At 34.7% G+C, this 23,957-nt stretch overlaps 1 protein-coding gene across 1 annotated transcript in view; it reads left to right on the top strand.

The window, feature by feature from the left end:
- The window catches only part of LRP1B (LDL receptor related protein 1B), a 1,866,249-nt gene that overhangs the window by 1,814,902 nt on the left and 27,390 nt on the right, over positions 1-23,957 (top strand). Inside the window, exons 85-87 of the mRNA XM_042994392.1 lie at positions 9,718-9,892; positions 14,701-14,805; positions 15,673-15,786. Coding sequence (XP_042850326.1) covers positions 9,718-9,892; positions 14,701-14,805; positions 15,673-15,786 — 394 coding nt within the window. The remainder of the gene's footprint in view (positions 1-9,717; positions 9,893-14,700; positions 14,806-15,672; positions 15,787-23,957) is intronic.

The following is a 23,957-nucleotide window of genomic DNA, read 5'->3' as shown; positions in this document are numbered from 1 at the left end:
TATATAATCCATTATTTTCCTTCCTGCTATCACACTAGTGTAGAAACCTTTCTCTATCTATATTAATATCAATATATTGATAGAGAGAAGTACATATATATTATGTATTTTGCAAAGTAACATATTGAAGAAAAACTAGAAAGGAGGTCACATTTAAGTATATCAGAAATCCTTACTTTGATATTTACATGTGAAGTGAGTAGCTTGGAAGAAGGAAGAAAATAAGGATGGAAGAATGAAAGGGAGAAGGGAGAGATGTATGCACGAAGGAACTGCGTAAGTTTTTCTAGGGTGACCTCATTTTATCCCAGGATAATGATCCAGGACATTCCCTCAGGCTACAGCATGGGGAGGATAATTTTGTTCATGGTACTACCATCTGAGAAGATCTTTTCCATGATTACCTCCTGTCCAGCATTCTTCACCTCCATGAGACCCTTTCCAGTTTTCTAAAAATGAGTTATTACTTTGTGCTCTGAATTTTCTTTTTAAAAAATATTTCCATGTGCTGATTAGCCAAATCTTTTATTGTTCTTGATTTTTTTCTCAAACATGTTAGCCCTGAGTGTTCTATCAAAGCGTGAGAATTCTGAGGGCATAAGCAATATTAACCCAATAGACACTATTGACATGGTAGATGTTGATAAATTTTAACAGGTTGAAATTACTTACACCTTACTTAATACATACTCCATGCCTTAATGAAGAAATCGGGGACTGAATGTGGTAAATGGCTTATTTATGGTCAAAGATGTCCCACCTTATAGGAGCATGCTTCATTCTCATTGTTTTTTAAGCCATCTTCTGCTTATTCACTTATTTGGTTTTTGTTAGCCTCATCTTATAAAATCACATGTAGCTGTCATCTGCAAGTCAGCTTGCTTTCAAGTCTCAAATGACTCTCTACCACTTTATAAATAGTTACTTGCTAAACCTTTTATAGCTGGATTCTTTTAAAAATAGAACACTCAACCCAGAAATAATTACTTGCTAAAACCTTTTATGGCTGGATTGCTTTAAAAAGAGAGGAACACTCAACCCAGAACATGATTTATAAACAAAAGTTATAAAGGCTTCTCTGATATTTAAAAAAATATTGCCATGATAGTTTTAGGAGTTAATTTTTGACTATTACTAAAATGATTGATGCTATCATTGTTAATACACATTTTGAAACAGCAATCTGTCAAAGATTTATTGGTGCTACTTTCAAAATCTCGCCCCACATGTCTCGCTTAAATCAACAGTTTGATAACTTGGCTTCCTGAATTTTACATTTTCCTTTTACCTGGATACTCAGAGATGGCAGTGTTTGCTCAGAATGGATTTTATTCTTTTAAATTTTTCAGTGTTCTCTATAGAAATATTTGGGATCTATTTCTATTTTTAGTAATAAATTAGAAAATGCTAATTTTCTTAGACATGCTTTCCTGATGAAAATTTATCAGCTCTAATCAGAGTTTTGCACACATTTTTTCCCTAGTGAATATTTAATTGGCATACCTGGATTCAATGTTTGCCTACTTTATTAAACTCGGCTCTGAAATTGGAAGATATATTTAGGACTATGCAATAAGTTTAATTATTAAAATATCTTAGGTTATGTAAAACATTTGAGGACTGTAAAAAAGAACAACTTTCATATTTCTTAAATCTGTTTTTCTGTTTCATTACATAAGCCTTCAAAGATAACAGTCATAAATTCTAAGCAAATTTAAACAAGTTACTTTATGTCTTCGGCCTCCTAAACCGCGCTATATGAAAAACCGACTTCAGAGAAGGAAAGGCCACAATCATTCTCATTAATATATTTAAGAATCTTAGAGCCTTTCCAGAATCCTTCTAAATGTTTTCATCTTAAATTAGATGTCAGTAAATGTTAGCACTTCAGACATGCCTTAGTTTATGATTTCTTGGCTGTCATTTTGGCTTCTTATTTGTGTGGAGGGACTCAGAGTTGATCCTTCTTGATAATGAAGAGATCACATGGAGTTTCCTTCACGGAAGAGAATCTAGGGCTGTAAACCGATGACCAGTGGCTGGAGAGGCAAAAATCCAACTGAGGTTGGGTGGGAAGCTGACAATGATGCGTGAAATGTGAACGTGTGGATGAGCTGTGGGAGTCCGGCTTGAATTCCTGAGCTCTGATATTGCAGCTTGTGGTGGTACCAAGTAAGCTTTCCTGGGCCTGCTGCTCTTGCTGTTACAGGGCCCTTTATCAGTCTGCCTGATGGTGAGACCCCCAGATATCTATGCACATGGGGACTCTCTTAATTTTAGATACATATAAGGGAAAGAGAACGCCGAAGATATTTAAAATTACTCTCTAGAGGTTTGTGTGTGCGTGTGTGTTTTCTTCTGAGCAAATATACGAATTATTACATAAGAAAAAAATAAGAGTTTACTCTTTACAATTAAGCTTATTTGGCTTTGAAATTCTGTTCTCCCACTTATTGTTGTATGACCTTGGCAAGGTGCTTATCCTCCTTGTGCCTCAGTTTACTTACCTATAAAATGAGAATAATACCATATAATGCATGACACTACAACAAAGAGGTGAGCTGTCATGTAGAAGACAACTACAATCGAGTATTTATCATCATCATAATCATCATTCCCGTCGTTTAATTCAAAACAGGCCCTAGTTGGCCTTGATGCTATAAAGGGCATTGTTGAGGACAGGTGGGGGAGGAGGGAATCGTGATATAATCTTAGACACGTTTAGTAATACTGTCTCTGTTCAAAGATGATCGATGGGTGTATTGGCTAAATCTGTCAAGTAACTCAGATGAGGTCACATTGTTAGCCAGATTAAGGACTGAATTTAACCTCCAAATCCTTCATGTTCTAGCCAATGATTTTGTTTCTTTTTCTTATTATGTCAGCCTAGCATAAGTATTCATCAAAAGTTTATAAAATACCATTGTTGGCTGTCTTCCACATTTTATACATACATAGAAGCTGCCGTAAACCTCCTTGTAGAGAAGATATTAACAAAATTCATAGAACCTACTGCTCCTGGGATGCAATTAAATATCAGTGAAGGTGGAGTGTGAATTGCACTGAAACTTGAGCTCAGTTGTAGAATGCCTGGGGATATACACTGTGGATAATTCTACCTAGTCTTCTTTGTGAAAGTAATACAGCCCTACCTTCTGGTTTATTGCTGTTGCTGATGTTGTATGTGCAGTCCTAAATTACCAAATGCTTACTTAAATTATGAATCTTAAAGCCAATTCACATATTTTTTTAAAACCAGGTCAAAATTAAGTGAGGTAGAACAATTGATGTATATACATGTAATTGTATAATATAGTCTCCCCTATATGACTATCTGTATTACCAATTAAAGACTTTCTAATTTCTGCATTATTCTTCCTATCTTCAGCTTCTGTTTAGGTGGTATTTAACGTTGGTTTTGTTTCCTTTAAATAAATTTCACACTCCACTAACTATTACAATGTGAATAGCCCAGTTGCAAATATGAGTTAATGGCTAAATAGTCTTGGCAATTACTTTTCAATAGAAAGAAATATTTGGGAAAGAAGTTAAATGCAGCTAGAGATTTTATAAACATCTGGCTCACCATGAATATTCATAAACTTGTATATATAACCATACAACTCATATTTTTATGCAGTCTATTAAGATTCTCTAAAAAAGATTAAAGGAAGAAGTATTTCCTTATATTTCTGGTTGCTTGAAAAGGAAAGAGAAAGACAGAGTGCAATAATGGTATCCCTTGAAAATTATTTTATTTCTGTTGCAGAAAATAGCCACTCACTTATTCTCCAGTTACTATTCACCTAATTACCATATGAATACTCTGTAATTATATATCCATCGTTGTCCTTTAGATTACATGATTGTGTTTAGTGCTACTGTGCAGTTCTTAGTGTAATTACCCTACAGAGGTTATAACAATTTTATATTGTGAATATAAAGTGTTATTATATAATTTCATGGTAATCTCTACTTTCTTAGCACAGATTAATTACATTTCATTATTGCTCCTTTTTATCATATGTGGAACATATCAATTGTTATGCCATTCAGGTCAGTAAAATGAGTAAACCTTATGAGGTGGAAGCTTTCATAAGAAGGAAGATTTTGTTGGTAGTCGTAGTTACACTCTCTTGCCACAGCAGATATTCTTCAGATCAGTTTTGGTTCCTTTTTTCTTCTTGTCTTAACCTTTCAAATGGGTTGTCAGCTCTCAGAGACCTGGTGGCCTTTCTCGTATTTCTGTCCTCTTCCTGCAGCTCCCAGTATACAATTAGGCAGATGCATGTTCCTCAGCAAATAATCAACTATGGATCCTCCACTTACATTTTATTGTCATGGTTAAATTACTCATGTTGTTTAAAACAGAATCAACCATATTGTTCTACCAGCCTTCCTGTCCATAAATTCAAACTGTTCTCTCTGAATGCTTACTGGTTCATCTGGCTAGACTTTTCCATCTTTAACATTTGGTTTCTTCCCCATTTCATGCCCTCTAACAAAGTGAGAGTGTTCTCACACTTACATTTTTTTTAACTTGTCTTCTTTTCCTCTACCACATTTTTCACTTTATTTCCAATAACTATTAAGCCAAATTTAAATTTGGGGGAAAAACAGATGGTTTTGGGGGGAGAAGGGTGTGTGTGTGTGTGTGTGTGTGTGTATCTGTGGATCTGTGCTGGAAATTAGAAGACAGTCCCTTTGTTGTACACCTTGGTGTTAACCCATCAGCAATATCTCTACCTCTTTTTTTCTCTGATAGGAATCATTAGGTTTTTATTTAGACTTGCCTACTGCCTCATGATCAGTAACAAGTCATTTAGTCAAAGCTGAAAAAGAAAAAAAAAAAAAAGCAGAAGGCTATAAAACTTCTCAAGGGTAAGGAATAATTTGTAGGAATAATTTGTAGGTTTGTAGGAATAATTAAGAGGCATAGTGACACAGGATCATTAAAAATATTGAAATATTATGGGGCACCTGGCTGGCTCATTCGGTAGAACACACGACTCTTGATGTAGGCGTTGTAAGTTCGAGTCCCATGTTGGGTATAGAAATTACCTAAAAATAGAATCTTTAAAAATATATATTGATAAATGTTACTTAAGAAAATGCATATCTATTTTACAGAAAGATGACTTTCAAAATGGTTTTAGAGCATTTTTGTGCTTAAAGTGGTAAGCCCTATGCGGTAACTATTTTTTAGTGCTCTGGGATAAGAAAAGTGTTCTTTCAGGAAATGCTAAACTTTTCTGCTCATTTCAGAGCTTATTAGGTCAGGGTGGAATCCTTAGAAACAAAGCGAGCAAGTGCATACCAAGGGAGCCTGCTCAGGAGCCTTCTCATATACCATTCTTCATACTTTGCTAAATTTCTGCTGGATTGGGAAGTGCTAATGAAGTATTATTTTTATTAGGTAAATACCTGAAGAGAGGCTTAGAATTTAATATGAGTGTGTAGTAATTATTTGGGAGTGTATAGAGAGGTAACACTGGTGAAAATACTGTACACATTTATTCAGGTTTTGCATAGGTGCTTATAATTCAAAGTGGGTTGGAACTGAGAAGACAATGAGAGAGAAATTAGGTGGTTCTCCAATGACTTATACACTGTTGCCGTATACTGAGATAATTAGAACGTGAACTCCTATTAAATAAAGTTACTCTAATTAGATAATTAGAACGTGAACTCCTATTAAATAAAGTTACATTCTCCTGTGTTTAGGAATCCTAGAGTTAGAATTGAGTAAATAGGAAAGTCTTTTAGACAGAGAGAAAGAGCGAGAGAGAGAGAGAGAGAGAGAGAGAGAGTGAGAGAGAAGGGGAGGGGAGGGGAGGGGGGAAGAGAAGAGAAGAGAAGAGAAAGAAGAGAGAAGGGTGAGGGAGGAGGGAAGGGAGGGGAGAGGAGAGAGGAGAGAAGAGAGGAGAGGAGAGGAGAGGGACAATATGCATGCAAAGAGAGTGAATATTTTGGGCCCTAGAATCCTAATAGTGGTGTAGAAAATAATCCAGCTGAACCCAGAACTCCAGCAACTTCTACATGCCCCACATCTGAAGCCTAAGAGTGAGACATAGAACATTTTCATAGAAAGGCATCGGGAGCAACTTTGGCAGGGTCGGAGTATAGTGAGCAACTCTGCCTGAATTTCAACATAGCATCAAGTATGAAGCATGTGAAGAGGGGAAAATGAAATGTCTTCCATTTGAATATCTGTAGAGAAAGGGTTCTGAGTCTAAAATGATTTCTGCCTATTTTAGAAGGAAAACTGGTATGGCTTAACAGCATGCAATTTAGCATTATTTATTAAAGTGCAAATTCTATTATCTGCTTATTTCAAAATTTTATCTTAAGCAAATATTTCTTTTACATTCTTTGGATTCCACTTTTATGCCATGAGGCCAATCAACTGCATTGAATAATGTGCATCTGACATGCTAGGAAAAAATATTGAAAGCATTAAAGGTTAGAGAATTTTCCTTAAAGCATAAAAAGTAGACCATGAATTTCTTTGAAAAGAAGTGTTTATAAAGAGAAAACCTATTTAGCCTTGTTAGCAAATTAACCAGAATTTTTAAAATATTCTACTTGTAGCTTATGTGCCATTAGATTAGAAAAAATCTTTTTATTGAAGCATAATGTAAATAGAAAATTTTTAAATCACAAGTTTACAGTTCAGTAAATTATCACCAGGTGTACAAACCAGCATAAACCAACATCCAGGTCAAGAATAAACATTACTGGTACCTCAGATGTAACTTGATGTTCTTAATCACTATCCCTTCCCTTCTTTCCAAAGATAAGTCCTTTTTGACTTCTAAAACCCTAGATTAGTTTGGCCTTTCTAATTTTATAGAAAAAAAAATAGTGTGTATATTTTTGTGTCCAGTTTTTTTCTCTCTCATTGTTTTTGTGAGATTCATCTATTTTGTTCCTTACAGGCTGTACTGCTTTCATTTTTTATTTGTCTGTGTGTGTGTGTGTATGTATATACATATATATATATGTATGTATATACACACACATATATATATATATATATATTTATAGGTATATTTCATTGTATGAGTGAACCACAGTTTATCCTTTCTTCTTGCAATGAACGTTTGGATTATTTGTAGTTTGGGCCCATTTCTAAAAAGGTCACTATGCTTATTATATATATGTATTTTTTTATGCACATATGCATGCCTTCCTCTTTGATATATATTTAGTGCAAATGTTAGGTCATAAGGTGTGGGTATGTTCAAATTTAGTAGATACTGTCATTGTTTTCCAAATCAATTGAATCAATTTATATTTCTACTAGTAGTGTATGAGATTTCCTGTTATTTGTTGTCAATTTGGTGGGAGTTCAATGGTATTTCTTTGACATATTTATTTGTATTCTCTTGAACACCAGTGAGTTGTGTATATTATCACATCTTTTTAATCTTAGTGTAAAACAGATTTAATTTATGTACCAAAATTACTTATAGTTAGTAAGTTATAAGTAAGTATTTAACTTTGCCCTTTACCACTAGAGGAAAGTGAGAACTGTTCCTTACTACAGTGTACTGTAGGGCAATCAGCAACCATCAAAATGTTAATCCATTATTTTCTACTTTCTCATGTCTTCTCAGTAATGTGGTTATAAAAACAAAATGGTCCAAAAGTTTAGATTAAAAATTACATTTTTAGTAGGGCTCACATACTTAGTTGAGAAATAAACTATTTTAGGTAAATTGAATCCTTTTGCAAATATTAAACAATGTAGTCGCTTTGCTAATCAGTAATATTTGTCTCTGTGTTATTTCTTATGTGTTCCCTAGTTCCCAGATTTTAGGTCCTCAACCAGTTCCATGGGAATCACCTGGGCCCCATTTCAGATTTATGAATTAGAATCTAGGCATGGGTGGGCAGTGGTGACAGGGATGAGCACTGGAATTTGCATTTGCAAATAAGTTACCTACCTGATTTTGATTAGCTATCCACTATGGATAAGACATAACATGTTGATCTTGTTAGGCTACATCAACTAACTTCTATGTCCCATCAGATAACTGAACCAGGATCAAAGGGTGACATTGGAAGCAGTTGGGGAATGATCTGAAAGGAGCTATCAGTAAGAGGTGCTGAACAATCTGAACTAATGAGAGTTGTTCTTTAGAGATTTCTGCCTTGAATAGGAGAGATCATCATATAGACTGCTGAGCATACATTCTTCATAAACAAAAACAGAATGTGTGATGGTGCATACTATAACTGCCAAGCCAATAACTGCAAACAGACACCATCATGGACAGATACCACTAACACTGACTTAGTTCTTAGATCTTCAAGTTTCTCACCTTTTCAAAATGCTACTTTTCTTAAATATAGCCAAAACCATGTGAATAGGCTGAAGCATTGAATCTCAATGAGGGTACTTGGCGTAATGCAACAGCAAGCAGAAGAATGCTTGAAATAAATTTCCATAAATATGAAGCAAGCCTGTCAATAAATTTAATTTCTGTCTGATTTAATAAAGGGCTAAATATACAAACATGAGAGTTATAAATTATGTTTTAATTTTCTTCACCTACTATAACTGTCGTACAGCAGGTTAAAGTTTATAAATTGAGATTTTTATCAGAGCTAATCTCATTTAACATCGCTTCAAAATTAGATAGCTAAAAGGAAATTGCAGCTTCTAAACACAAAGTGTGAGGTAGATCTAATCAAGTTCTTTTGCCTAAGATTATTGTATTATGAATTTCAATATTTTGAATGTTATAAATTATATTCACATATAAACACACATAAATACTTGCTTTTCAAAAGACTGAGGCAGAATGTCTAGTTACAAAGATAGATTGGTTATTGTATCATTAAATTGTTTTTGTTTTATTACATAAACTAGGTATAGCAATATTTGAAGAAATCTTCTTTTGTAGTTGAGAAAATTATCTATAATGTTCATTAGGAAAGATGTTTTAAAACAAAAGCCTCACACTCTGTTGAGGTTTTCCCTCTGACTGGGAAGTCAGGCTCTAAACGAGGAAGGAAACAATAGCCTAAACTTCTGTTTACTCCTTACCCATGATGGATCAGTTTCCCAGTTCACTTTTCTCTTGATGTTCCATGAGAGGCACATCTCTGTGTTTGCTCACCTGCCAGGGCATTCGAAAATACTGGGCCTGTTCTGCTGTGTGTAGAGGGTGACTTCTTCACACCACACAAAGGGCTGATGCAGAGGCTGGGTCCCCCACCCACCAGACACTACTCTGTTCTCGAGATGAAAAGAAGTACAAGGAAAGGAAACAACAAATGATGCTTAAAGAAATCTTGAGTATTTCTGCTCATTTCAGAATAGTTATAGTGCCCATTAGAAGGAAATGAAGGAAACTTGTTAGCTTAAACTTTAACATTCAGAACCAAAAGAGTTTCTCAGTTAGCATTATATCAGTATAACTCAACATTTTTTTTTTTTTTAGCCAGATGAAATGGTGCGTGGCTGGCAAAAAGAGAAATCAATAGCATTATTAAAGAATTCTAGTTACATGTAATTACAAAGTGATTTTGTAAGCTAATCTACTTATTAGCCATTTTTTATATTTAGATGTTTTCATTAATTTACTTATTTTTGTATTTCTTTAAGAATTGACTGTTTTTAAATATTAAATGAAATGGCAACATGTATTGTGACTGAAAAAAATCATATAGTATAATTTCTTTTTCTCTGGTGTGCGTTCTTCCTAGATGTTTGTCACCACTACTGTGTGAATTCTGAATCCTGTACCATCAGGGATGATGGAAGTGTTGAATGTGTCTGTCCAACACGCTATGAAGGACCAAAATGTGAGATTGACAAATGTATAAGGTGCCATGGGGGACACTGCATTATAAATAAAGACAGTGAAGATATATTTTGCAAGTAAGTGAACATCCAGCTTAATTATAAAAGCATTTGAACCCAAAAGGATGTAGCAGTTCAACAATAAACATGAAAAGAATGTAAATTATTTTTATCCTAAAATTCTTTTAGTGATCATTTCATCTTTGTTTGTTTGTTTGTTTGTTTTTGGTTGTAGATAAAATTCAGTTCATCCCAATTGACTGAACTTATTCAACGCCTATTTTGTGCAGCTGGGGAACATGAGAATTCATCATGTACTCATGTAATGATGTGGTCAGATTATTATATATATAGAATATTCCTAATAGTAAGCAAGAAATAGTGAGATGCAACATACCTTGAAAAATCTATATGCAGTATCCCTAAATTAGAAGAGCTGAGACTTTTGTTTCATTATTATCATTTATAGTAAGTGTTTACTTTTCTGTTGTTAGAAAATGTGCCTGTGGGGGAGGAACAAAAGACTTGTCTAATGGAAATACATTTTTTAATTTAGGTTTTTAATTTGACTTTAAACATTATAGTCCAAAATAAGTAGAAGTAATAATGTTCCCTAAGAGGCAACTATAATAAAAATTTCCAAGTTAGACTTTGGTTACATTGCCTTTTGCCCTTTGGCTTTAAGATTAAGAGAATGGAAAACAGAATTTAAAAAAAAAGAAGAAAAGAAAGAGAGAGAAAGGAAGGAAGGAAGGAAGGAAGAAGAAAGGAAAGAAAGAAAGAAAGAAAGAAAGAGAAAAAGAAAGGAGAAAGAAAGAAAGAAAGAAAGAAAGAAAGAAAGAAAGAAAGAAGAAAAGAAAGAAGGGAAGAAGGAAAGGAAGAAAGGAAGAGAGAAAGAGGGGCGCCTGGGTGACTCAGTCAGTTAAGCATCCAACTTCAGCTCAGGTCATGATATCACGGTCGGTGGGTTCGGGCACCGGATAGGGCTCTGTACTATCATAACAGCTCAGAACCTGGAGCCTGCTTCAGATTCTGTGTCTCCTCTCTCTCTGCCCCTCCCTGGTTCGTTCTCTCTCTCTCTCTCTCTCTCTCTCTCTCTCAAGGAATAAACACTAAAAAAATTAAAAAAGAAAAGAGATCATGGCAGCTAAAGGGCAATGCCATTCAGTTTCTATCGTGAAACAAGTTTATGCCACTGAGGTTAAAGATCAGTCCTTACTCTGAGCTTCTTTCAACAACCTCTTAAAAGAAGAGCCTTTAAAGCACTGGACTCTATCGCTTGCCTTGGTTAGGAGTATAATAAATGAGAATATGAGATGGAAAGCGTGCTGTAAAGTGTTCATGCTGTGGCTTCCACCGAGACAGCTCTGCGAGGGTGCCAGCCCTGAGTTATGTCGCTCTGCCAAACAAGGCCCAATAAAATTTTATTACAGACAGCGACAGTTTTTTTCTTTTTTATTTACTCTCATTTTAGAATTTACTCTAATGATTTGTGTTATAATTATGAATGACATTTACTCAAACCCTCAAATTGGGTCATTTGAAAGTACATTATTTTTTAAGTAAAGTAATTGAAAATATGACTAATTATAAATATGTGCCTTTGATAAGTATATAAAAGCAAATGCATTTTCATATAAACTACCAAAATCATGTTTGCTCACTAAGCTCATCAGCTGTTTGTGATGAAACTTTATCATGACAGAACTTTGTTTCCATTAGCGGGTGTACGTTTTTCTTAATGTCCAGCACACTGCATCAGAAATGCACTCTAGGGGAGTCTGGGTGGCTCAGTTGGTAAAGCATCTGACTTCAGCTCAGGTCATGATCTCACAGCTTGTGAGTTTGAGCCCCATGTCAGGATCTGTGCTGACAGCTCAGAGGCCTGGAGCCTGCTTCAGATTCTCCCTCTCTCTCTCTCTCTCTCTGCCCCTTCCCTGCTCACTCTCTGTCTCTCAAAAATAAATAAAGACATTAAAAATATTTTTTTTAAAAAAAGCACTCTAGGGTCTTGCTTACAACTCCATTCCATTCACACAGGAAATAATAGACTCTTATCTAAGACAGGATATGAGTTGCAATTTCCTTCCCACTTTACCTTGAAAAAGCTCAAGAAGAGATACACACACCATTTCCATTACAAGGGGGAGGTCCATGTGAAGAAAGAAGGGCAGACTCTTTAGGCTCTCAGTACAGCCTACTATGAAGAGGAAATTGACTTCACCAAGCTAGAAACACCAGAGCCTCATATCCTGACTTGGCTGTGGAGATCCAACATTGTAGTTCTTGACTCATAAAAGATCCTTTTGGAAAAGTATGTGTCAGATGGATAAATAAGAGTTACTGACAACAAGCAGACAGTGGAAGTTTAAAACCAGGAGTATAATATTTGGTCATTATAGGCTGCATAACATCTAAGCATGATAATACAAACAAGATTCGGTAGTCTGAAACTTATTAGACAAGTTTGTTTTCATTTTTATGATACTTTTCTTCTTGGCATTAAATGAAGTTTACAGTGGTGCTAGAATTTCTGTCACACAGCTAAATAACTGATACCAAAACAAAGCCACAACTGAGTTAAAGTAAATCTTTTACATAAATAGGAAAATTGAAGCCTCCATGTATTCATGTGATTCCAAATAGTCAGGTGTGTTTCTAACACACAGTCTATGAGCTGTCAACTAGAATAGATACTCTGTCAAGGATAATAAGTATATTCTTTAAAAATGGAGCTAATTGTATATTTTTCTCTTATGTGGAAATCTAAGTAAATATTGATGAAGAAAGGATCATAATTTTGAATAGCCTAAATAATACCTTTGCAATGTCCATTGTTATGGGAATTTTTTCTCTGTACTGGACAACTGGTAATTAACTTTTGGAAAGTGATGTATCACAAACTCTGTGTGTGTGTGTGTGTGTGTGTGTGTGTGTGTCACACTTGCCTCTAAGAAATAAAATGATGAAAACCCATGTTAAAATATGAGCTGAACTCTGATGCATTATAATGATTTGAGTAATTTTTACTTTATATTTGAAATATATACAAATTTCTGTCTTCAATTTAGGATTCAAACAAAACCTTTAGAAAGAGAAAGGCAACATCTTTTATAACTCTTGTTAGAAGGAGTTTAAAAGCAATGAGTAGGATATTTTTATCTTTAAAAGCTGATATTTGGTGTATAGTTATCTTTTTTTTCTCAGAAATTCTTTAATAGATAATGAGCTATTTTTTCACTTTGACATTGTCCTTTTGATAGAACAGAAACTATAACTTTCTGCTCTTTGATTTTCAATGAGGCTGAGATGGAGGGCAAGGAACATTCTCCCAGATCCGTTAAACCTATCAGATACCAATACTGTTAAATGTATACTTGACTCAGTGTCCATATTTACATGCCTATAGATTATAAAGGCATTCTCTGTTAAGTCTTGTAAACTTTAAACTGCTTCCTCTCCATGTTTGGTTCTACATTCACATATTTCCATTTTATATACAGTACATAGTTGACTCATTGCTTCTGTTCATCTTGAAAAGAAATGTGATTTTAAAATCTAGGCTCTTAAAAAAACATCTTTAAATTAAACACCTGGGAAAGTAATAAGCTGTGTGGTGTATTTCCTGCATCCTTATCACCTACATGCCATAAAATAAATATTCACAGAATAAATTAACCAGGACCACCAAGTAATCATTTCAGGCATCCAACCGATGGATAGATGGATACTCTTTGATGGGTGTAACACAATAGAAATCCATCGTGGAGACTGTCAAAGTGATCAGTGATATTGCAACCTGATTTATGTGTCATGCTTATGTCCAGATTTATTGTGACACCACTGATTGCTTCATAGCACCTAGTGCCAACATGGTCTTATAATCAGAATAGTGGCACGATCTGTTGTAATTCTGATTTGGGCCAAGGCTTGTATAAATCTATTACCCTACTTCTCATTCAAGAGACCTGATGATAATTTGGAATGACTGTGCACTTTTGTCTGTCCCCCCAATAATTTTCAGTGTCCAATATAGTAGTATTTATTTAGATAAAAATATAACACAGCAAATAAGAAATTTCTGTATTTTTCCTATTTTAACTGAGCTTGGGTTTTTTTTTGTTTGTTTTTGTTTTCCATGTAGCATAAACCATGGTGTTTATTCTTATCTCAGACAGATAATGTGCTGTAAATTAGAATCCTTCCATAAGAAAACCTACCTCCTTACCCTATTGCCAAATTATGTATTGTTCCTATAACATTTCTATTTTTACAATGAACTACCCATGATCTTGTGTGTGTGTGTGTGTGTGTGTGTGTGTGTGTTAGAATAAAAACATTGACTTTAATTACAGTACATAATCGAAGAGAAAAGGCGACTACTGGATAATCTTATACTTTCTTACAAAATCTGGAATCTGAAACTCTTAACAGTGTTTTTGGACCAGATTTTCCAGTTTACAACAGATAGCTGAAGCATTTGCTTCCAGAATATTTGATCATGTGGTTTGTAATTCACACTGATGTCACCAAACCCTAGTTAAATGAAAAGGGAATAAGATACAAATGCTGATGTCTCCCTGCAGTGTAAGTGATAGACATTAGAGCCTATTTTTTTACACATATCTCTAACTATATTAAAATTTTATATTAAGCAAGTGGGTTGAAAATTTAAAAATTACCAAAAGAAAAAAAAATTGTTATCATTTTGTTAAAAAAAAAATCTTTGCCTCCAGGAAGTCTGTCTTTCTGAAAACTTACTTTTAGCCAGGCACACTCCATTACTTCTCTATGATGAATATTCTTATCTGCAGAGAGTTTATGTCAGCTTTCGACAATAATGATGCCACTAACAATGAGGTTTCTTTTTTCCTTTGTTGCTGCAGCTGCACTAATGGAAAGATTGCCTCTAGCTGTCAGTTATGTGATGGCTACTGTTACAATGGTGGCACATGCCAGCTGGACCCTGAGACAAATGTACCTGTGTGTCTGTGAGTATTATATAACTTTGTGGGCTTGTTATAGTATGACTTTGTATGTACATGGAATCCTTCCTCTATTGTTCTCCTCTCTTGGAGTAATACATTTTAAATGAATGTTTCACGGACATCTCTGATCAAGTATTGTCCCTCATTGGCTCATGTGCTACAGAATCTCCTCCTTCATCAATTTGCTAGTGATTTCATAAGGAAGAGCTCATTCAGTTCTTAGCATCATACCCATTGAAGACATTCATAGATCTTTGAACTTGGAAATGCCAGGTAAAATTATTCTAATTTCATTGACCTTATTTAGATATGTGAAACCCAGACATAATCATATTTATGTATACTTGGTATTTACAGCTATCCTTTTAAAAAGAAACTGTGGTATTTTTTCAAATGTATAATGATGTTATTTGATGTTTATATCAGGTTTAGAGTGTTGTATTATGTAAACCTATTAAGCCCCTGTCTCCTTTGGAGTACATTAACTTGAATCTGGGTTTCTGAACATTTAGAAAGTATTGGGAGATTCTCTGCTCGTGAGAAAAATCTAGAATTTAATATTTTCCCTCTTAAATACCTGACAGTCCAGAATGGACAACTTGAAATAAAACCATTTCACTTATGTGGTTTCTATTTTGAGTTTTCTTTGATCACTGCTTGACTAGAAGGATAATGCCCACATATGATCCATATCCACGATCTGTCCCCACCTTGTCAGAGTAGCATGTGATGAGTGTGAATGAGAGATAAATGGACTTACTTGACAAAGTTTGATTCATATGTTACTATCTCTGTATGAAATGAACTTGAAACATATTTAGAAAAAAAGTCAGCCGCTTTATTTAGCTGTATTTTACTGAAATTCTGCAGATGCTCTGTGGGGTTTAAAAGTCAGCGCTGTGACCAGAAAGAGAACCCTTGTGATCACTACTGTCAGAATGAGGGGATTTGCACTTTAACTGCGTTTAATGAGCCGAGATGCAAGTAGGTTTAACCTTCCACTTACCACTGCGCTTCGTGTGACATCATTTCAGGCCACAGTTCATTGGTTTAAATCATGAACATCCACATGCATTTCACAGTGTATACTTAATCTCGGGGCTCATCTGTGTCACACACACACTTAACCTTTGCTTCGCTCACCAACAAGTGTATGCACCACAGTCAGCTAGAGTGTCTAGAAATATAATGGAGGGAATGAGAAAGCTCATGGAACTGTCTAATGAAAACACATTTGCTAGAATAGTGGCTTTTAATTAGAGAAGTGCAGAAGCAGGTGTTCTTAGACTCTATTGCTATAGTCTATACTATATTTGGAATGGTGGCTTTTGTTTAGTAACTGACTTTTAATTTCAAGTACTGATGAACCAATACATTATTTTGTTTCCCAAAATTTTACTGAGAACAATTACACTTACAGAAGAAATTGGTATGTGGTAAAAATTTTGTTTCCTCATAGTTTAAATCTTTTTTTTTTTCCTGACTCAATTTGTCAATAAAAAAAATAAACTCATTTCCTCCGAGAAATTTCAGAGACCACCTTTGGGGTCAATGTTCATCACAATGGAAGTTATTTTTGCATTTTTCACTTGAGCTTTAAAGATAGATCATATCCACGATCGCCTTTAATACTCAATGTCATAAACAGAGGCTGTGATTGGTATCTAATAGCTCCATGGTGGTGTCAAAGTGTACTTAGAAATGGTCTTTAAGCACAAGTGTATTGACACTCAGTTATTTCATTATCAGAACTCTATAGTTGTGTTCACAAAGATCTATTTTGTTATTCAAGAAAATGTTATTCTTTAGATTATAGTCCAAAAATATGGAAATGACTGAGGTAATCACATAGGGAAAAATGGTATTCTTTCTTTTTTCCTGAAAATATTTGAATATGTTAAACTAATATCCCTATGTAAACTACATCCAAAAATATCTCTTTAAGTTTTAGTCTACAAAATGTGTATAGACGGATCTGTTGAGGCATTGACGCACTCCTCAGCTCATACTCAGGTTTGTACCTTGTGCACGTGAAGACAAGAGGAGACTCTTGTTCAGTTCTGCCTCTACCTGGATCCATCCTAAATTTCTTCAGTCATTCAGCAAATATTAATAGACCCCGAAAGTATGCTAAATCCTAGACAAGTGAAGATGAATGAAATTTAGCCCCCATCATTAAGGAGCTCATTAATTATTGGGGTTAAAATATCATAAACAGCTAATTAACCTTTAATAATGTAGGTGTGGCCACAGGAAAAAGAGAGGGCAATGGACTCTTAGCAGGGCAAGTGATTTGTTCACAATGAGAAATTAAAGCTTTACAGAAAAAGGCAATCTTTTGTGGTTCTTGTAGTTCATGAAATTCAGTAAGGTTGAGAATAGCATTCTGAAAAGAAAGAATAACATAAGTAAAGACATGGTTGTGAGACTTAATGGCCTATTTGGGGAGCTGTGAGTGGTTGAACATAGCTAGAATGAAGGGTGACTGTAGTTGGGAAGGAGAGGGGATTGAGGACACAAAACTGGAAAGATGAGTTGGGATCCTATTTATGTCAAAGTTAGGGGATTACATAGGATCCCAAAAGGAATGAGTAGCCAAAGAGATTTGAGGCAGAGGCTTGAGGTGAAGGAATTGGCTTTTGAAGGTGATGCTCATTGGCATGTGGGGGAGAGCACTGGAGATCAGCTGCAGAGACCCCATAGAAGATTTGGAAATCCTTGAGGAGAAAAGTGATGAGAGTTTCAACCTGGACAGTGCAACTGGAAGGAAGAAGAGCAAGGTCAGGAGATTCATGGATATTTCAGAATTAATAAGTCCAGAGTGAGCCTTGACCAAGCATTGATCTAGGTACTCATGTTACTTCATTTCTAGGATACCGGTAATGCCTTTTCTGGGGCCAAGTCTTCATTTGTCTTGTCTCTCTTGCACTATGTCCAGGAAAAGTACAAATAACATTTCAGACTCACCTTCCTTCCTCCCTATAAATGGGCCTAGAACATGCCTGCCCTGAGAATGCTCCGGTGTCCCTAGAATCGATATCACTCATGGGCACAGCAGCTCACAATAATGTTCTGTTCCATTTTTTACTCTTACCAAGTTTCATCAGAGGCACCTGACCTGTTATGGTCTATAAGACTTATTCACCTATAAGACTATTTCATAAACATAGCAAGGAAAAAAATACATTAATGGAAAGGTTTATAAGAAAAATATTTTACTTTTGTGTATCTTTGTCTACATTTGGTTTTATGGAAATTCTGTCTGTGCTTTGGTTTTTTACTATCTAAGATTTATTCTGATGGTAGCAGTAATGCTTACTGAATCTCTCAAAAAAACTTAAGGTATAAAAGAAGCAAAATATAGGTAATGATATTCTGCTATCATCCATTCATTAATTCTTCACCAAATGTTTATTGATAACCTGTGATGAATGAGACCCTGTGTAAATTTGGAAGGATAATTAATAACAGCTAACCAACTTAGCAAATATTTTCTGCCAAGCACTGTGTTAAGCGCTTTATATATTTTATGTGAAGCTAGAATATTATGCTATTGTTATTATTGTGATTATCATCATTATCATCATCATGTAATTACTATCCCCATTTCACAGATGGTAACACTGATGTTACATGCTAGGAACCAGTGGATACCTGAAACTCAAACCATACTTTGATTCTAAAATTCATACCTTGGTTATAATTCTTATGCTGTACTGCTTTATGTTGTAGTAACTTCAACATGGTTTTTACCTTTGAAGAGCTTAAACTTTATTTTGGTAGATGAATGGGTTTACAAAACTTAAAATCCTATTTGACAATTGTAATAATTAAATAGATGATGGAGATTAAGGAGGGTACTTGTGATGAGCACTGAGTGTTTACGTAAGTGACGAATTACTAACTTCTACTGAAGCAAATATTATACTACATGTTAACTGGAATGTCAATAAAAATTTGAAACAAAAAAGAAAAAGAAATATGACTAAAGTGTTGTGGGAAAACATTTCAATAGAGATCATTTCATGATTACTTGTAGAAGAGAGAAAAGCTTTATAGATGAAGTGATATTTTCACAGTATTATGGGGAAAAATGTGTAATAGTTTTACAGATAGGAAATGGCTGAAAAGCTTCCTTAAAGAGGAAAAGTTCTGAAAGTAAGGCAATGTTTGTTGAGAACAGAGCACATCCTACACAGCAAATTGGGAAGAGAGAAGACTAGAGAGATATGTTGTGGCCAATTGGCGAGGTACATTTTATGCCATGACACAAGAGTGGGTTTACAAAATGAAGAATAGAGGATTAAGGATGGATTCTAGGAAATACCACTGTTTGATACTGTGTTATAGAGGAATCAACAAAAGTAAATGAGAAGAAATGGAAATTGGAGGGAACTTGTCAAAGAGTAGAATCCTCCAAGTCAAAGGAGTAGAGAGTGTCAAAGAATATCAACTCAAAAAAAGAAAGGAAGGAAGGAAGGAAGGAAGGAAGAATATATGTCAACTCCAGAAAGTTTAAGGAGGATGAGAGTTTTAAATGGCTTATTGGATTTTGCCATTGGATGGGCATTAAGGGAGATGTTTTGAAATCTCTATATGACAGGAGAATATTAAGCCCTCTGGATATCTTTCTAGTAGTCGATTCTTCTTACAAGGGGAGCTTTTTGGAAACACAGATTTCAGCCTCAGATTTCAATTGGAAGCGGTCATGTACCTTTAATGAAAAGCTAGTATGTACTATTTCATCTAAAAGCCTTACAGGAAACAAAAATTGCTTTAAGAGATAAGATATAGTGCTTGCTTTAGTTTGGTTGGTAGTACATTTTTCTTTTTTTTGTAGAGTGGAAAACTATTTGAATGTGCAGAATTTACACACATTTGGAAAGTCTATATGAAGTATTCAGATCTATGAAGGTGACAGGTTTTTTTTTTCCACATAGAAATTTTATTACTGTATCCTTCAATTTAAGGAATAGATTTGTTTTTTGAAAGCCTTCACTTTTGTCTCTTGATGGCCATTTTCACTTATTACTATGTGTGGAGGAAAAAGAAAACTCCACAGAAAAGCCTACACAAAAATAAGATCTAGGATTTTTTTATGCATATTTGGAGAGAGTATTGATATTTTTTAAAGTAAGTATATCACATAATGTTAAAAACCAAATTTAAAAAATCTAATGTGTGCTATTTTGACAATACTATATAAATTTTGTTGTGAGGATTAGAAATTATCAATAATGTGAAAAAGTGTTCAATTCAGTATCAAGTTAACTATGTCCTTCTACCTCTAAGATATCTTGCTAGGGTCAGACTTTTATTTGTATTGGGTTTAACTTTCTTTAAAACATAGACTTACTTCCACAGCATTATCTTCCAGCAGTATTTACAGTACATTTCATCTTCCAATAAAATCATGTTTATAGCTACTCTACTTCTCCTACCGCTACTCCTATACTTATATAGACGCAAGCATACATACAGCCTTGCCCCATAACCATAGGACCATTCCTCTCTTACGTGTCTTCACTCAGTTCATTGAACTGAAATGCTTCTCCTTTTTTTCTGCTTACCTCTTATTATCCCACTAGTCTCAACTCAGATATCATCTGTTTGTGCATATGGTAGTGAATAATAAATCTTAATTGATTCGGCTTAACTGAATTTCTCAAAAGGGAAGAATCAAAATTTAGTGAGGAAAAAAGTATTTTATAACATGTAGTATATATTTATATATTAAATATTATATATGTTTATATATAATTATGTCATTAGTTGGAAGCAGAACCAAAAGGTGTGTGTGTGTATGTGTCAAAGAGTAGAAAAGTCATATACATATATTTTATATATATTTTGAAATATTTTTATGTATTCTAGAGAGAGAGAAGAGAAAGAAAAGAGGGAGAGAGAACCAGGAAATTCACTGGTGTAATATAATTCAATCGAAATCCAAAGGCCTGAGAAACAAGGTAGCTGATGATATAAGTCCGAGTCCAACATATCTCTCTAGTCTTCTCTCTTCCCAATTTGCCATGTATGATGTGTTCTGTTCTCAACAAACAACACCTTACTTTCAGACCTTTTCCTCTTTCAAGGAAGGTTTTTAGCTGTTTCCTATCTGAAACCAGGTGTTGATGTCTGAGGGCAGGAAAAAATGGATGTCTCAGCTCAAGCAGGGATAGCGTATTTGCCTTTCCTGTGCCATTTTGTTCTATTCAGACATTCAGCAGATTGTATGATGCCCACCCTCGTGGTTAAGGGAGATCTTACTCAATTTACCAATTAAAATGCTAATCTCTTCCTGGGACACCTTCACAGACACACCCAGAAATAATGTTTTACCAGCTGAGCATCTCTTAGCCCCGTCAAGTTGTCACATAAAATTGTAAATTTTGCTCTTTGTTACTGTTATGAGCTGGACTGTGTCCCTTCCAAATTCAGGTGTTGAAGCTCTAAGCCTCAGTACCTCACAATGAGACTGTATTTGGAGAAAGGGGCTTTAAAGATGTGATTAAATTAAAACAGGGTCCTTGGGGTGGCCCTAATCCAGTATGACTTGTGTCCCTGTAGGAAGAGATTAGGACATAGAGATACACACATGCACAGAGAGATGGATTCTATATGGCTGGTGTCTTTATAAGCAGAGGATATTAGGATACAGGCACACAGAGGAGGAAATCATGTGAAGACAGGAAGAAAATGGTCTCTACAAGCTAAGGAGAGAGGCATTAGAAGAAACCAAACATGCCAACACCTTGATCTCAGACTTCTAGCTTTCAGAGCTAGGCTCCACAACAGACCCATCCCACTGAAGACTAGGAAGATATTGAAATGTACTAAAAAACTTCTCCTGGGTATAAATAACCAGTGTTTAAGGACTCAAGAAAAATATAAGACAATGAAGAAGTCAGGAATTACTCCCTTTAGAACTCTTCTTCCTGGGGTGCCTGGGTGGCTTAGGCAGTGAAGTTTCCAACTTCAGCTCAGGTCATGATCTCACAATTCATAGGTTCGAGCCCCGTGTCAGGCTCTGTGCTGACAGCTGAGAGCCTAGAGCCTGCTTTGGATTCTCTCTCTCTCTTTCTCTCTCTCTCTCTGCCCCTCCCCCACTCATGCTCTGTCTCTGTCTCTCAAAGATAAATATTAAAAATTATAAAATAATAAAAAAGAACTCTTCTGTTGTCTGGATTTTGAATGCATATTCAAATCCTTATCCTGCTCACATGGGTCTTCTGTATTGATGGTACCAGAGAGATCCATTTGTTGGCTGGTACCATCACTATCAAAGTGAGACAGTAAGGAAGTTCTGTTGATTCTACAAGATACAGTAAGTGGAAAGAAAATGGGTTTTAGAGTCATGCTTACCTGGATTCATATAGTCCTTCCTCCAGTTACTTTTGGTGCGGCCTAGTGGCCAGTCTAAACCATAGATTTTTTTCTTCTTTAGGAAGATAAATCTAGCATGTATATATAAAAACCATCATAGGAAAGAGATATTTTCTGAGCACACTTATTCTGAAAATGTGTGTTTAGAGCCACCAGACCTTTGTTTCTGCTTGGGTGTGACCATGACTACAGATCCAGACTTACTGTTAGCTATTATTTTTAAATCTTGGTGATCTAACACTGTGTACATGGTTTTATTTTAGGTAACTTGCTTAAGTATTCTTGGATATCCCAAACTCTAGTTCCTGTCTTTGGCAGGTGGCTCTTGGCTGAAATCTCAACATTGTAGTTAGAATAGCAAAGATTTGAAAATTCTATATTTGTTTTTTGTACACATTACATTTTTTATCCAACTTTTCTTCATACTATGATTTTTTCTGAGAAATCATTCAAGGTTTTCTGTACTCCAAAAGATATCTTGTCAACTTTGTCCATTTGGACAGACTTCGGTATTTGAAAATGATGTAAAGAATACCTTCTCAGAGTAGAATAAAAGAACTCCTCAATGTCAATATTAAATACATTTTCATTGTGTTATTATTTCTATTAGACCATAAATTTTAATTTTAGAAATAAAAGTTAGCAATACTTTTTCAGAATGTCCATATTTCCTAGTAACAACCATTATTGTACTTTATTTCTGTTCATTCAGTTTCTTGATGCAAATATATACTTGAAAATGATCATATACTAAAATAAGATCACATGATAGACACTCTTTTATATTTATTTATTTTTCAATACATTCAGCACATCATTCCATATCAATGTATATAATTAGATGCTTTTATTCTTAGTGGTTGCCCAGCGTTCCATTGTGTTGTTCCCTACTTTATTTAATCAACCATATATCATTCAATTATTAGATGTGTGATTTAGTTTTTTTGCTTTATCCTTTTGTTAACTATTTTTTCCAAGGATAAAAAAAAAACATGCTTTCTCATTAGTTTTCTCTGATTAACACACAGAAGTGGAAATACTGGGTCCAAAAGTACAGACTTTATGAATGAAACTAGGTATGATTTTGAGCAAGTGACATTATGTCTTTGTGTCACATTTTTCTTGTTTGTAAAGTGATATGTTTGCACTAATTGTTCACTTATACTAGGTCTATAAGGTACAATATATTTAAATCTGGTCCTATTTGAATTTTTGTTTACAAACTGGTTTAAAATTGGATTAGTCACAACCACAGATACAAATTCTCCCTAAATCTCTAAAATATCTATGAAGATATTGAGAAGACAAAATTACACATTAGCAGCAAAATTAAGAATAATAGAAAATCTGTTAATACTATGCAGTAACTGAGGAGCTGATCATAAAATTTTTGGTTCACAATTAAATATTTGTGTTCAGTTTTTCTCTATGGTTTTACAGTTTATTTTCTGATACTTTAAAATAATATACCAGGATAGAGCTAAGTAGATGAGTAGCCTAGTAATGCCTAAGTGCAAAAGAGATAATAGTTCTTTCCACATATTTCTTATTATAACCCCTAGTCTAGTATATCCGAAGTCTATAAGAACCAGAATCTCAGGTGTCTGTCCCTTGATTGGCTCATATTTTTCCCTTTTAGACAACAAAAATACTGCTAATCTTCGTATCCATTTATCAACAAATATTTACTGAGTACCTCCTATATACCAACAATATCCTAGGCACCAAAGGATTTTTCAGTGAACAAAACACACAAAAAAATGGTTACCTAT

The sequence above is a fragment of the Panthera tigris genome, chromosome C1, assembly GCF_018350195.1.
Source record: "Panthera tigris isolate Pti1 chromosome C1, P.tigris_Pti1_mat1.1, whole genome shotgun sequence".
NCBI lineage: Eukaryota > Metazoa > Chordata > Mammalia > Carnivora > Felidae > Panthera > Panthera tigris.
This window is presented reverse-complemented; position numbering and strand designations above follow the sequence as displayed.